At 56.0% G+C, this 14,911-nt stretch overlaps 1 protein-coding gene across 2 annotated transcripts in view; it reads right to left on the bottom strand.

Annotated features, from left to right (window-relative positions):
• Nucleotides 1-3,889: 3,889 nt before the first annotated feature.
• The window catches only part of SYNPO (synaptopodin), a 34,423-nt gene continuing 23,401 nt past the window's right edge, over nt 3,890-14,911 (bottom strand). Inside the window, exons 1-2 of one of the 2 annotated variants that reach the window (XM_065874911.1) lie at nt 9,633-11,639; nt 3,890-4,585 (exon numbers count right to left, since the gene is read on the bottom strand). In XM_065874911.1, the coding sequence (XP_065730983.1) occupies nt 3,890-4,585; nt 9,633-11,639 (2,703 nt within the window). Of the gene's footprint in view, nt 4,586-7,612; nt 11,972-14,911 lie in introns of those variants that run through there. The other variant, XM_065874910.1, reaches the window with a different exon arrangement.

Genomic DNA, 14,911 nt, shown 5'->3' with positions numbered 1-14,911 from the left:
TCAGGGCCTGGTAGGAACTCAGTAGATATTTGCTGAATGAATGATTGAATGGGTAGATTGATGAATGAATTGTCCCCCAGTAACTTTGCTTGACTTGTTCATTCCTCCTTTCCTTTCTTCCTCTGCTTCCTTCCTTCCTCCCTTCTTCCCTCCCTCCCTCCCTCCCTCCACCTTCTCACATTCTCTGAGCCTCTCTCTATGGACTGAAAATAAATAAGGCAGGGCTCTGTCCTCAAGGAGCTCAGCCAGGCCTGTGTCAGACCTGTAAACAGCCTTTGCGCCGCATCACGGAAAATGATCTGGGAGAGCCAGGGAAGGGTGCCACCAGCTCGGCCTGGGGGTGGGGAAGGCCTCCCAGAGGAGGAGACATTTGCGCTGGGCCTTGAAGTCTGAGTGGGAGCTCACAGGCAGAGAGGGGCACGGGCACTGCAGGCTGAGGCCATGTCACACATAGGATGTGAGGGGCCAGCGAGGAGAGCTAGAACTAGGGGCTGGGGTGGTGCTGAGAGATGAGGCCAGACAGGTGGGCAAGGGCCAGATCACAGCAGGCTTTTCAAAAGTACAGTGTATCTTATAAAAGTGCTGTTGGAGTTTAAGGCGGTGGAACGGAGCAGTCACGTGGTCATTTTCCAAAGATATCTCTGGCTGCCCTGTGGAAAGTGGGTTGGCGGGAGTTAGTCTTCAGGCAGGAGGATTTCACTGTGGTCAGGTGAGACCTGGGAGTGGCTGGACCAGGGAGGTGACAGAGGGCATGGAGAGGAGGAGAGGGGCTTGAGGGGTATTTGAGGGATCACCAGGTCCCAGTTAGAGACTGGATGTGGGAGGTGAGGAAAGGGCCGCTCCCGTTTCTGGATTGCATCATTCAAGGAAAATAATGGTGAGGAGTAGGGGGAATGGGGGCAGCTTGGGGTTGGGGGCAGAGACTGAGTTCAGTTTGGGGTGAAATTGGTTTGGCGTGTCTGGGCACCAGGATCACCAGTAGGCAGGGGGATACTGTGCTCAGGAGAGGGTCCTGCTGAAGATAGAGTCAGAGGTGCACTAACCACTACCAGGGAAGGGTGGGACCAGCAGGGATGTGCCGGGTCCAGGGCAGGGAGCTCCTGTACCTGTGTGCTGGATAGACTGTCCAAGGGCATATCTCTTAAGAAGAAGCCTGGACTCTGCTGTGGACCACCTGAACTCAGCTTCCTGCCCGTCAGAGTCCTTTGCCCAGCCTCTGCAGGGCCTGAGCTTTTAGATAGGAAGGTGAGGGATCTTGGCCTCACCTGAGAGTGGGGCCCCAATCCCCTTCTCTGGGTAAAGGACGCCCCCATCAGGAGAGGAGCACTCCTGATGGTCTGGATCCTGAGTTCTCTAGGGTTGGCTGGACTCTGATGTTACCTCTTGTAGGGGCTCCTCCTCCTGTCTGAAGCCCTGACCTGCCATCAGGAAGCAGCCCCAGAGCACTGGGCCCTGATGCAGCTTGGCCCTGGCCACTCCAGTGACAGTGTCCTGGGGTCAGGGCCTGGGCAATACCACCTTGAGACATCACCTCACCAACTCACTCATTACACAGATAGGGAAGCTGAGGCCTGGAGAAGGAGTTGGTTTACCCAGGGTCACCCAGCTAGTAGATGATAGGACCAGAACTTCAACCCAGGGACTTCTATGGCCCAGAGTGTTTTCATTGTTCCCCATCTCTGTTCATGATTGTTACTTCCCAAGCTCCCATCCCATGTGTATCAAACATCCTCATCCACCCAGCATCCTATGGACTGTTCCATGGGTGGGGAAAAGGGAAGGGCTTTAGACATAGCTGAAAATGACACAGGAGACAGAAAGATGCAGGAAGCATTTATTGAGGGCCAGAGCTGAATTCTACAGGAGGCAAAAGGCATGACACAGGCAATTTCTAGTGGGTTAGAGGAGAGGACTGGGGGAGAAAGCAGTTACAGGGAGCAAACAGCCAGACAGAACTGCAGCTTCCCAAGGCTGCCTCCTGCTGGCTCTTTGTGGGAAATGCAGGTGGAAGTGGATTTTCTCTGCCACTGCATCAACTAGTGGCCTGATAGTATCTTTGCTCTGAAAGAGGCCCTTAGCCCCAGGCTCCCATGCTACAGGGGTCCCTGAAGCAGGTGGGGACTTCAGTAATGTGATCACTCATCACTGACAAGTTGGAGCACCCTCTCATCTTCCTACCAACAGGGCCTATGTTCCCAATCTTTAGGCCCTGGGAATCCTTTGGGATCAGTCCTTTATTCCAAAGCACCCCACCCTCACCCTGACTCCCATCCTAACCCCAGCTTGCCCTAGCCTCAATTAGGGGTTCCTGGTCTAAATCACCCTGAGGGATGGGTAAGTCTCCTCCTAATCCCCAAATCACCCTCTGTCCCTCATCTTTAGCAACATCCTGGTATCCTTTCACTTACATACATACCTTTGATCCTCAGCCAATTCCAGCCCCCCCACCCCGCCAACCCCCACACACTTAGTTTCCTGAAACTGATATTCTGAACTTCTAGAGGGCACCACCAGCCAACTCTGGAAACTATAGGACCGAGGTATATTCCTCCCTGTGTCCCTCCTGGGGATTGGAATCAGAGTCACTATAGCCTAAGGGACAGGCTAGGGCCTGCAGCCAGGCTCCCCAAGGTCACTGGGCACCAGACACTGGCTAGGCCAGAGTGTGATGGGAAAGAGATGAGGCAGAACAGGGCCCCATCATCTGGGCACAGTATGGATGCTGGGGCCTGAAACTGAAGAGTGGAGTACTTCCTAAGGAACCAGAAATATAGGCAGACTCTGGTCTAACCCCTCACTCACCCACCCAAGCTCATCTCCCTAGCCAATCCTCCAGCACTGCTCTCCCTCCCTTCCTAATACTGTGGAATGCATTTCAGGACTGGAAGAGCCCCCAGAGGTCATCTGAGCCAGTCCATTCCCTACTAGAATCTCCTCTGTGCATCCTGGCCACTGCTTGCATACCACCCATAACAAAGAACTCTTTGCCTCCCTCTTTCCAAATGGGCAACCTCAAACTCAAGGCTACCAGGTAAAGCCAGAGGATAACAGATAGCTCCGTATCAACTCTTCTCTGCCCAGCTCAGCTTTGAGCCCAGAGCCTGCCATGAAAGGGCCTGGAAGGGATAGATGGGTTGGAGACACCTATAGCATCATTCCTGGAGACCCTGGGAAGCCTGAATTGGGATGGAGAAAAAAGCCTGAGAGGGATCTGAGAGGAGGAATCTTCCCTCCTCTTCTCTCTAGAGAAGCCAGCAGGGCACCTTGAGCTGGCCTGGGAGACCCTCTCTAAAGGTCACCATGGTAAAAATAGAGCTTGTCTGGGAAGGGATGGAAAACAGCTGCTCCTGCCTGGGACTTGGTGCCAGGGAGGCAGATGGTCAAGCCAGGGCCTGGACAAGGAACTCAGGCGTAGGATCCTCTGAACACACCCCTCATTTACCAGACTCCAGAGATCAGAGCCAGGAAGGGGGGGGGGGGGGGGGGCGGGGCGGGCGGAGAGTATGGAACCCTGCAATGCAGCAAGTCTAGGGGTCCATACATACAACACCCTGCCTCTTCCAAGGCACTAGTGTGTGTGTACTGATAGAAGGGGTAATTTAGAAGTTTGGAGATTGCCTTGGCCAAAGCTCTATTAAACAGATGGGAAAGCTGAGGAGCAGAGGAAGGGTCTTTCCCACAATGACTGAATGACAGAGCAAGGGCTAGAACCCAAGCTTGGATCACCACCCCAACCCCAAGCCCAGAGCTCTCCTCCCCTGACCCCTTATCTCTGGGGCTATCAAAGAGGCCAGACCCTTGGGGACATGGTGCTGGGAGCTCCCAAGCCCCACGACACTTTCTGGCTCGGCTCTCCCGGGGCAGGGATGGGGTGTGGGCGGGGAAGCCTTTAGGTGGTGCAGGAGGCCTCCGTGGGTAGGTTGCCACGCTTGAGCCTCAGGCTGCCGTTCCATCCGCGGGGACAGATGTTGTAGCCGAGGATGCCGGGCGACTTAGCCCCAGAGTCCTCGGAGTCGAGGGACACATCGGAGTCCGTGGGCGAGCGGCGGTAGGGGAAGGGCCTGGGTCGCGCGGGCAGCGGGCTCCGGGGACTAGCGCAGGGCGAGGGCCCGGCGGGCAGTGGGCTCCGGGGGATGGGAGCGAACGTTGTCCCGGGGTCCGCGGCCTGGCCGGGTCGGGACGGCAGGGGCGAGCGCATGCGCGGCGGCGGTGGCGGCGGTGGCAGCGCCCTCGGCGGGGAGAAGGGCCGAAGGCTCTCAGCGCCCGCCGGCCGCGGGGAGGCGCTCTTGCGCCGGGCCGCGTTGATGATGTTTCGCGCCAGGAGCGCCTGCAGCTGGCGGCTTGGGGGCCGCGCCTCGGTCTCAGGTCGCAGAGGGGATACGGAGCGCTCGCTCCACGAGGGGGACATGGGCGGCGGCGGCGGTGGCGGCGGCGGCGGCGGCGGCGGCAGCGGCGGGGGGCTGCTCAAGCTGCTCCCGCGGCCCGGCTCCCACGGCCCCGGGCTCACCCAGCCGTCCAGGCTGCTGGGGGGCCGGGACGCGCCCGGCGTCCAGGGCGGGGAGGTGGGCAGGTTCTCTCGGCGGTCCTGGGGAGAGAACAGAGAGGGTGGGGGCAGGCGTTAGTGCTGGGCTCCTCTATACCGGGGTTTCAGAAGGGATCGAGTTGGCTGTGTCCATTGTACAGAGTCGGGAAGCCAGCGACCAAAGTCAGGTAGTGCCTGCAGAAAAACGCAGGTGCCCCAACTCTCATCTTTCAGGTGCTTGAACGAGCCCACGCTGCCTGCCCCTGCGCTTAGCAGGGAGGCAGATGACTGGCGGTTTAAGAACGCTCGCTTTGGAGACAGACCCCTTTGTTTACTGAATGAACTTGGGCAAGTTACTTCAGCAAAAGAAGCAACTCGAAGCCCCTGGGCTGCAGTTTCCTCCTCTGTGAAATGGGAGTATAATATCAGCATGTATCCTATAGGATTGTTGTGAGGAGTAAATGAGATAATTTACATCAAAGACTATCACAGTATGAGAAGGTTCCCTAGAAGAGAGTAGGTGCGCAATAGATGTTAGTTACCTTAAAGACATACTGGAATGATACACATGAAACTAACCAGAGTGCCTCTCTGTTAGGAAATGGGGTGAACAGGGCAGGGGACACAGCCACAGGAGTGGGAATAAGGCTTCTAATGTATTATATACTTTTTATACAAGTTTAAGGTTTTGAACCATATGGATATAATATCTATTCAAAAAATTACAAGCAAAAATATTGATCATTATTACTAAAGTTGGACTTAGGGAAAGGCCCTCTCTGTCTCAATCCCCCTGCCATGTTTCCATGGTCACCTCCTAATTGTTCCTTGGACACCTTGAACAGGGAGGAGGTTCCCACTGACAGATGGAAACATAAAAGGAAGTTGGGTCGTTCCTCCCTAGGTAGCACACTCCCCTCACTGGACTTCTTGCCAGCTTGGGGTGGGGAGTGTGGGTTCTGTGAGGCCAAGTTGGTGAACCTCTGTGAAGTTATACACTGCTCTGCTATACACTATCATACCTGCTTCCTACCCCTTAGGAACTTTCCAGTCTACAAAGTTCGGTCTCATCCTTACTCTCTCATCATATCCTCACAACAGTCTGCTGAAGTAGCTGGTATTATCACACCCATTTTACAGTGATGAAAATGAAGTTCAGATGTGTAAATAACTATCTGGTGTGTTCTGCCCCACCAGGAAATGTGTGTGACTATCTGTTGCTTAAAGGTGGGAGGCAGGCTTAAGCAGTTTGAACTGGTTTGAAAGTACAGGGCTTGGGGATCCAGGCCCAGCATGTATCTGCTAAACCATCCAGCTGTTCAGCCAATCAGATTCCAGCAACAAGCCAGTCCACTCGGTCTTCGATCCAAATTCACCAGCAGTCATCCCTCAGAGTCCAGAACTAGCCAGTCCATTCAGTGCCTCCTACTCAATCAAAATCTAGAACCTCTGGTAAGATCCATTCTCTCATCCAATCAGTAACCAGCCACAGCCAAGCCAGTCAGCTTCTCATCCAATGAGAATCTAATTTCTCCCAATCAAAAGGAAGCAGTAAAGTACATGTATTCTCCAAACAATGCAGCAGCTACCAGATGAGCCCAGACTCAGAAATGGAGCCCTTTAACCTATAGAGGAACGTATAGCAGTCTGAACAGATTTTTCAATGGGATTGGGAATGTTAGGAACCTCCCGGGGACATCCAAGGCCCCAATCATCAAGTAGGAAAGTTAAAGCTCAGCATGGGCTCCACCTCTTTTACTCCCAGGGTCAGAGTTGTGTATATGTGAGCAAGAGACACTGGGAGCTGCTGTCTGTGAGCCATCTCAGGAATCTTTCAGTGAGCCTGGCTGGGGGGAGCAGGCCCAAGGGTTCATGATCCAAGTCCATCAACAAGCACTGAGGCAGAGCAACCAGGGCTTTCAGCCAAGAGCAAAGCAGGCTGGGGCAAGAGAAGCTATGATAACTGTCTGAAATCTCCAAGGATGGTCTGCCTTTAGTGGCCACAAGGGGAAGGCTAGGGCCAGCAAGTAACAGAATTTACTTCTCAGAATGCCTGGGTTGGAATGTTGGGGGCAGTGGTAAGCAGCTCCTCACCCTTTGGAGGTGGGCCAGGGCCTGACCTCATCGAAACTGCCATGTCTGGGTACTGACTGTGTGCGTGTGCGTGTGCGTGTGCGTGTGTGTGTGTGTGTTGGGGGGCGGGGGAGCAGTCAATAATACAAAAAGGCTGCAGGGAATCAGAATTATTCACTTTGTGAAAAAGTTCCCAATGTACCATATACACCAGAACTCCTTGGAAATGCACATGGGTGAAAATTCAGAGAGGAGCACCCACTTAACCCAGCACCAGACCCAAAGCAGGACACATGTGTGGGGTGAAGGTGCGAGTAGAGCAGAGTCAGACAGGAACTATCAGAGATCAAAGAGAGCTAGCTCCCAGACAGCTTCTGTAATCCTCTTGTTGCATGGAAGGGGAGACTGAGGCCCACAGGTTGTCTAAGGTCACACAAGGAGTCAGATGCAGATCTGGGCCCAGCACCCATTTTTCTGGCTCTTGATGGCCGTACGCTCCTCTCCACGAGGGCAGAAACTCATTTTATGCAAGAGCCCGGCAGTGATGACTGTGGAAAGTGGCCGCATTTAGATAATGGGGGCGACGGGGAGTTGGGGGTGGGGCGGCTGCTGAGGGAACCAGAAAGTATATATGCTCTGGCTAAAGGCACTTAAATACCACTTTTAAAGAATTCGAACAAACCTGGACCATAAGGGGCATGGGTTTTCCCCCGTGCTCTACAGGCTTTTTGGCCAAACTCTTAAGGAAGGAGAAAACAGAACATGATTTCCACAGGGTTCTGGTTCCCTCAGTGCTGACCCAGGGAAGACAGAGGGCAGCCCTCACTTTCAAGCCAGCACACATCTGTACCCATGGCAGATCCAGACACTCAGCAGATGCAGGCAGCACGTGGACACACACCACAGGCTCACACGCCATAACTGAGCAGTCCCACCCCACTTCTCAGGCCAGAATTGGAGAGGAGGGAGAGGGCCCTGACCACCAGCCAGTGAGTGTGGAAGAAAGAAAGAAGCAAGACAGATTTGAGGCAGAGTATATTGAGAACAGGAGAGAAAACAAAGTTGAGGGAAGAGCTCAGCCAGCCTGATCACAGGAGCTGCAGGATGGAGGGTGGGCTCTTCCATTGCTGGCCCTCAGGGGTGGAAGGGAGCAGGGGTCCGGAGCATGGGCTTCACTCTGCCCTGGGAGGGGTTTGGCGTGAAGGAGCCGAGCTCCCTCGCGACTCTCCCATGCATGCCCCCACGTTCTGGGCAGAATGAACTCACTGGGAAGGCACCCCCTGTTGCCATGGAGATGAGCCGAGAGCTCACGAAAACTGCAGGCTCAGCCCGGCATGGGCACCGCCTCCACCACCCCTCGCCCCTCTGGGGAGCCCAGAAATAGGGCTGGGAAAGAGAAAGTGGGTGGTGCTCGCCCCCGGTCTTGGGAAGCTTCCATCTGAATTCTGCCTCTTGCGTCTATGTTCTCTAACCCCCACAAAGTGTGGTTTTGGGGGGCTGCAGCACATCAAAGGTGTCAGAGGTGGTGAGGATCTCAGACTACCTGACTCAAAACCCTCACAGTATGATGGGGAAACTGAGACCCAAAGCTGCACATGGAGTCCATTTTGAGAATCCAGATCTCCTAAGTCCTAGCCTTTTCTTCTAAACCTTAAGGTCTCCTTCGTCCCTTCGTCCCTTCCTTGAGCTGCTGTGCTCCTGCCCCAACCCTTGCCGTGTTCCCACCGTCTCCAGGCGATCCTGAGCCTGAGCAGTCCCAGCCTAAATTTCTGATCTCCTGGCCTCCTGCTGCAGCTCATTCCAGCCACACCCTCCCCAGGACACCCTTACATCTACTCAGCATCTGTCCTATGGCAACTGTCCCATTTCCTTCCCCTCTCTTCCCAGGGGACCGTCTTATCACTTACAGGGCCTTCCTCCCAAAGCACCAGCCTGTCCCCTCATTCCTCACAGATTGTCCAGCTAGGAGGGTCCTCATCGTATAAATGAGAAAACTGAGGCACAAAAAGGGAGAGTGACTTGGCCAAAGTCGCACAGCACACGGCGGGCTGAGATGCCTCTCTCCTTGCGGCCCCTCCACTGCACGTAGACGGCTGCTTTCAGTCGTGCAGATCTTGGCTGAGGTTGAAGGCAAAGCAGCTGACGGACACACTGCTAGGCGCCTCTCTCCTAGCTGCACACCAACCTCTGCACAGCCTCCTACAGGGCTCTCTGTCTCTCAGGGGACCCCTGGGACCTCCCACATCCCAGAACGGTGAGGGCAAGCTAGGTCGAACCAGGACTGAGGTCTGGGATGAACTGCGTTAGCTGTCTCGAAAGCGGAGCTAGATGTTTGGAGCGGGCATGAAGGCAGCTGAGCAGAGGGCCAGGAAGAAGAGTGTCAGACAGCAGTGGTGGGCTGAGTCCTCATCCAGCAGAACCCGAGAGAAGAGAAAATGCGGAGGCCGAGGCAGAGGTCTCTGAAGCAGTGCAGAGGAAACAGTGTCCGGAAGGCAGAGGTGGGCGGAAGAGAGACCTGTGGAGGTGAGAATCCAGCAAGAGGCAGAGAGATGCCAGAGCTGGGGCCACAGTGAGGACGGCCCCACCGGGGTGGCTGAGGAGGCAGACCCTTGGCTGGCTGGTCCCACAGGCCAGGGCAGGCTCTGTATGCTGCAGAAGCCCCTCAGCAAGACGCTGGCATCCCTACAGCTCACCAAGGCCAGGTGAAGCCCCCCCAGCCTCGTTAGGGCCTGCCAAGGGAGTTCTCTCTCCGTGACCCTCCTCCCCCCGCAGTGGCAGACTTCAGATCCCTCAGACATGGAGTCGAACCACTCTGTGGTAGGGAAGGGGCGGCTGCAGCTCAGAGAGGGGAGGTGACTTGCCCGATGTCACAAAGCCAGCTGGTGGCAGCATCAGCCCTTGAGACCTGAGTCCCCATACTCCTGACTCAGCCCTGTGCCACTTCCTGCTCTCCATCCAGCCCTCGGAGAGCGGGCTCTGACAGGCAGCGGGATCCCTGTGGGGTCCATTACTTGAAGCAGAAGGAAGGCTTCCACACCTGAGCCTCGATCCCGGCATTCCGGGTGGAGAAGGAGGGCCTGGGGGCTTGCTTGGCTCGGGGAGACCACGCCCTGGAGGGAGACACAGGCGAGACATCACTGCTGTAGGTAGGGCTCACGGCAGTGGGCTGGAGGCCATCCTGGCCAGGGGAGGAGCGGGAGGGCCGAGGCAGGGCAGGCGACGGTGGGAGGGCTGCTTTGGGCAGGCTGGGCGCCAGGTCCAGGGAGCTCGGCTTGGCAGGCGAGGCGGCTGTGGGCGAGGACTTGGCAGGTTCCTTGATGGGTGAGAGGACAAAGAGCGAGGGCCGCAGCTGGCAGGGTGGCTGCCTGGAGGGCTCTGGGCGCAGGACCCCATTCTCAGGCAGGTAGCCGTGATAGAGGGAGGCAGGCGGGGTCCGAGCCGGGCTTCGGGACGCCACTCGGAAGCCGCCAGGCGCGTGGGTGGGGTACTTCCAGCACGAAGGCAGGGACATGGTGGGTGAAGGGCAGCGGGCCCGTTCCGCGTGGCCCGAAGACTCGATGACGTACTTCTCCATGCGGGACTGGCGGCGGGCGTAGAGCTCGGCCCCCTTCCCAGAGGCCTCGGAGAGGTTCTGGTTGGGTTTGGGCTTGGGCTTGGCCTGGATACGCGGTGACTTGAGGCATGAGGCCCACTCGGGGACAATCTCCTCGGCACCTGCGGGGCTGGCCCTGTCCCGGGGTGCGGGCTCCTGCTGGAAGTTGGAGGCCTCGGCCCCCAGCGCGAAGGGCTCCTCCTCCACGCCCATCTCCCCCTGGTCCCTCTGCCTCCGCTTCTCGTCCGCTGTCTGTACCAGATCCAGCAGGTCCGGATTCGGGGTCACCTTGGGCTTCTCCACGAAGGTGAACATGGATTTCCGGCTGCCCCTGCGGGCCATCGACTCCTCCAAAATGCCCGTCTTGCTGGCAGGAACTGCCTGGCCCTTTAGATGAGAAGGCTTGGGGTCGGAGCTGGGGTACAGGGCAGAGTAAGAGGGGGGAGACCTAACCCGGGAAGTCAGGGGGGCTGTGGACAAGGTCTCGGCATAGGTTGGGGGCGGGGTGAAGTTCCCCAAGGGGCGTCTCTCCAAGGCGGGGCTTCGCTGTGCCACGGGCCTCCTCTCCAGCATGGGGCTATGGGACATGATGTGTCTCTGTGGCCGAGGGCTCCTGTCTGCCACGCTGGGGGGCCGGGGAGCGAGACCCTTCTCTCCAAGATGTCGTCTCTCTACCATGGGGCTTCGTTCCATCTGGCTCGTGCCGCCTGGTGCCTGAATCCCAAAGGGCCTGGCCGTCCTGTTGACCACAGATGGGGGCTTGGCCAGCGTGAGGTGGACCTCGCTGTACAGTTTGGTGGGCGTGGTGGCAGCTGCCCGCCCGGACATCTCTTGTTCTGTGGACGCCACTGGGGCACCAAGCTGGATATCAATGAGCAGGGAGCTGGACATGAAATCTGGGGCTGGGGGCCTGGAGCTGGAGATGGGAGTCACTTCCCTGGAGAAGGTGCTGGTGGTGGTAGGTGGAGCCGATACCTTGTCAATTAGTAGGGTGCTGGATCTCACCTCCACAGCTGGCTCCTGGGGTTGCCCACCAACACAGTGGGTGCTGGGTTTGAAATCTGGCACTGCACCCTTCGGCGGGAGCTGTGCCTGTGAAGAATTCTGTTGGACGCTGGACAGTGGCAGGCTCTGCGGGGGGACAGTTGCCGGTGGGTTCTGATCGACATCTGTGGCTGGCAGGTTGTGGTTGCTGTTGGTAACTGGCGTGATGAGCGTGGCGCTGGGTGAGGGAGGGTTTTGGCTGGCATCCGTGGCTGGGCTGTGGACCTCGGCCGGAGGTGGAGTTGGGGGTGTCTGCTGGGCTTCTCGGTTCTGGGACAGGTGGAGCCCATTGGCCGTCAGCAGGGCCGCGTTCTCCTTTAAATAAACCACCAGTGGTACCTCCTCTTCCTCACTGGCCACCTTCTCCAGGTGCCGCAGCAAGTTGGCTTCCTCTGAGGGGCCCTCCATGCTGTGACCGGGAACCCCTGTGTCAGCGCTCTGGCAGGCGGGGTTTCTCGGAGGGCCTGGTTCAGGGAGGGAGGTGGGACTCAGGCTGAGCCCTGGGGCATGGCCTGTGGGGCTGGCGGGGGGCACCCTGAGGGACTCCTGGCCGGGCTTCTGTCCCCTCTGGCCGTGGCTCTCCAAGGTGAACTCGTTCACCCTCTGCCGGCGCCTGTTGAAGAGCTGGACGCCGCGGGAGTTGGAGCTGGGAGGGGTGGTCAGCTGGGCTGCGATCTGCTGGCTCCTCGCCTTGGCCTCTTTTAGATCCTTCTCGGTGAGGCTAGTGCTCCGGCCCAGCGCTGCAGGAGGGACAGAGGCCGAGTCAGCAAATGGGATTGCAGAGCTACAGGGGTACACACACAGACAGACAGATGGTCACCCATGCCCCACTACAGATGGCCTTTTCCTCCGGAATTTGATCTTTACTCACCGTGTCCTAGAATCTCCTCATAAAGATCCCTGACCCAACCATCATGGCCCAACTCAGATAGCCATGTAAAACCTTCCCTGATTACCCTTTTAGTATTAACTGCCCCCTTGTTTGGATTCCCCCTGAAGTTTGTTGACATGGCACTTTACCAAACTCAGCAAGAACACCTCACCCTCGCAGTCAAGGCCCCACTCCATCTCGGACTCATCTTGTCCTGGCTGGCTTTCTGTTCCTTGAAAACGCCAAGTTTGTTCCTGCCCCAGGGCCTTTGCACTTGCTGTTCTGTCTGCTTGGAATGATCTTTTCCCAAGTGGCATTCCATGTTGGTTCCTCATCGCTCAGGACTCACGTGAATGTCACCTCTCTGGAGGGGCCTTCCTCTATAATCAGCACCCCCCCAACCCATCTCTTTGTTTTGTTTTCTTCATAGCATTCAACACAATTCAGTATTATCTTCTTTACACGTTTCCTTGTCTATTATCTGTCTCCCTCACCTAGAACGCAAGCTCTAAGGGGGAACTGAACTTGCTTGACTTGTTCATCCCTCTAACCCTAGCCCCTAGAATAGTGCCTGGCAAAAAGTGGGCACTCAGGAAGCATTACTGAGGGCATGAATGAACCTGCAGGATATTCATATGCCTAAGTGCATATCTTAGGGCCCTTTACACTTTCAAACTCATAGTATAGTCACTTCTTAACACTAACACTTCCTCTTTTTAGAATTGGTAATACATTTACATGGACTAAAAATTTTTTTTAACTTAAAAACATAAAAAAGTATACGGTAAAAAATGTCTCTCTACCTCTGTGTGCTCCACACCACAAATCAGGTAACAACTGTTAATAGTTTCTTCCAAGTCCTTGCAGAATTTCTTACCATTTTTATTTAAACAATCATTGAAAAATTCTCATACTTTAATGTTATAAAAGTAATAAATTGGGCTAATTTCAGCAGTGACTCTACTAGAACATTGCATTACCTCATTTTATCCTCACAAGAACACTAGGACACAAGCATTACTTGCTCCCTATTTTACAGAAGTGGAAAATGAGGTCTAGAGACTTGTAAGTAACTCACCCAAGATCACACAGCAAAGGGTGGCAAGGCTGGAGTCAGCACCAGTTCTCTCTGGGTCCACAGTGCATGCTCAAGCTGCCTGCTTGTCCCAAAGGTCCCTTTGGGGCATATAGGGGACAGAGTCGGTGGGAGTCGGGGTTCAGGCTGGGGCTGCAGGCTAGGACCGGAGTCTGGGGCCTGAGGTCAGGGATCAGGCTGGGGGTCAGGCCCTATTAATCTGTAAGTTCACTATAGGCAACCATTTCTTTCTGTATCACCAGTGCCCGGCTGGCACAGAGTCAGTGTTTAATTTGTGCTTATTGAATAAGGAATGAAGAAATGGACGCATGAACACATGAACCTATGGACAGATGGATGGGACAGCCTGTGGCCGGGCTAGCAGCTCAGTCGGTGGCTGGGAAAATTCCTTCCTTTGTCACCCCACCCCCACCAAGGGAAGGTAATTAGTTCTTGAGGAATCTGACCCTGCCCTTCCTCCTATCTTGCCCTCATTAGCACTGGCCATGACATGCTGAGTGGGTCTCCAGGGACAGTTTTTCTAGGCATCTTGCCAGCGAGGCTCAGAATTCATGGACTCTCAGAGCTGGCAGGGCCCCTATAGAGGAGCTGTTTCACTACCACCCCCATTTTATAGATGAAGAAGCCAAGGTTCGGAGAGGGGTGCAGGGTAGAGCTCACACTAGGGTCAGCGGGGAGGCCCACACAGGACAGAGTGGCTGCCGACAGCTGCTTCACTGGGACCAGGCCCAGCAGCCACAGGCTGTCTGGCCCCAACCTCCTCCTTCCCTCCTCCCATCACGACCTGGCTCCCCACCACACACACCTGTGGCCACAGGTCCAGAACAGTGACAGCACACAGCCTGCCCCATGCGCCCCTGACGCCTGCTTCCTCCTGGTAGGGCTCCTCTCTTGCCTGGATCACCCCATGATGAAGGCTTTGGGGGTTGGGCCAGGCTGCTCCCCTGTGGGGAACTTAAGTAGGGGACAAGCCAGCAACACAGGAGGAGTTGCTCAGCTCATGCGATGCCCATCTCCTCTGGTCTGCTTAGAAACCAAGCCTCCCAGCCCAAATCCAGGCTCTGCTATTTGCTAGCTGTGTGACCTCGGCAAGTTACTACATCTCTCGGAGCCAGTTTCCTTAGCTGAGAAGAAGGTAATAAAAGCACTGACAGGGGCTTCCCTGGTGGCGCAGTGGTTGAGAGTCCGCCTGCCGATGCAGGGGACACGGGTTCGTGTCCCGGTCCGGGAAGATCCCACGTGCCGCAGAGCGGCTGGGCCCATGAGCCATGGCCGCTGGGCCTGTGCGTCCGGAGCCTGTGCTCCGCAACGGGAGAGGCCACAACAGTGAGAGGCCCACATACCGCAAAAAAAAAAAATAATAATAATAAAAAAAATGAAAGCACTGACATTAGGGTTTGGAGGCTACTGAGATCGTGGATGCCAGGGGGATTACTGTCATTCAGCCCAAGTAGAGAGGACCGAGGGCTCGTGCTACCCTGGGATGGAGTTGACGGTGACCCCACGTGACACCCTGGAAGGGGTCAGAGCGTCTTCTAGCAAAGGAGATTCACCCTACAGATCATGGTCCTGAGAGGGGTGACTGTCTTAAGGTCACAGAGCAGGGGATTCTAGAGTTATTGGGAGGCAGGGATCATTGCCCCAAATCACAGCACCTCAGAATCTCAGAGATGGCTGTCACCGGGTCCAATCCCCCACACAATTCCTGCGTCC

The sequence above is a fragment of the Phocoena phocoena genome, chromosome 3 (genome assembly GCF_963924675.1).
Source record: "Phocoena phocoena chromosome 3, mPhoPho1.1, whole genome shotgun sequence".
In the NCBI taxonomy this organism is placed as follows: Eukaryota; Metazoa; Chordata; class Mammalia; order Artiodactyla; family Phocoenidae; genus Phocoena; species Phocoena phocoena.
This window is presented reverse-complemented; position numbering and strand designations above follow the sequence as displayed.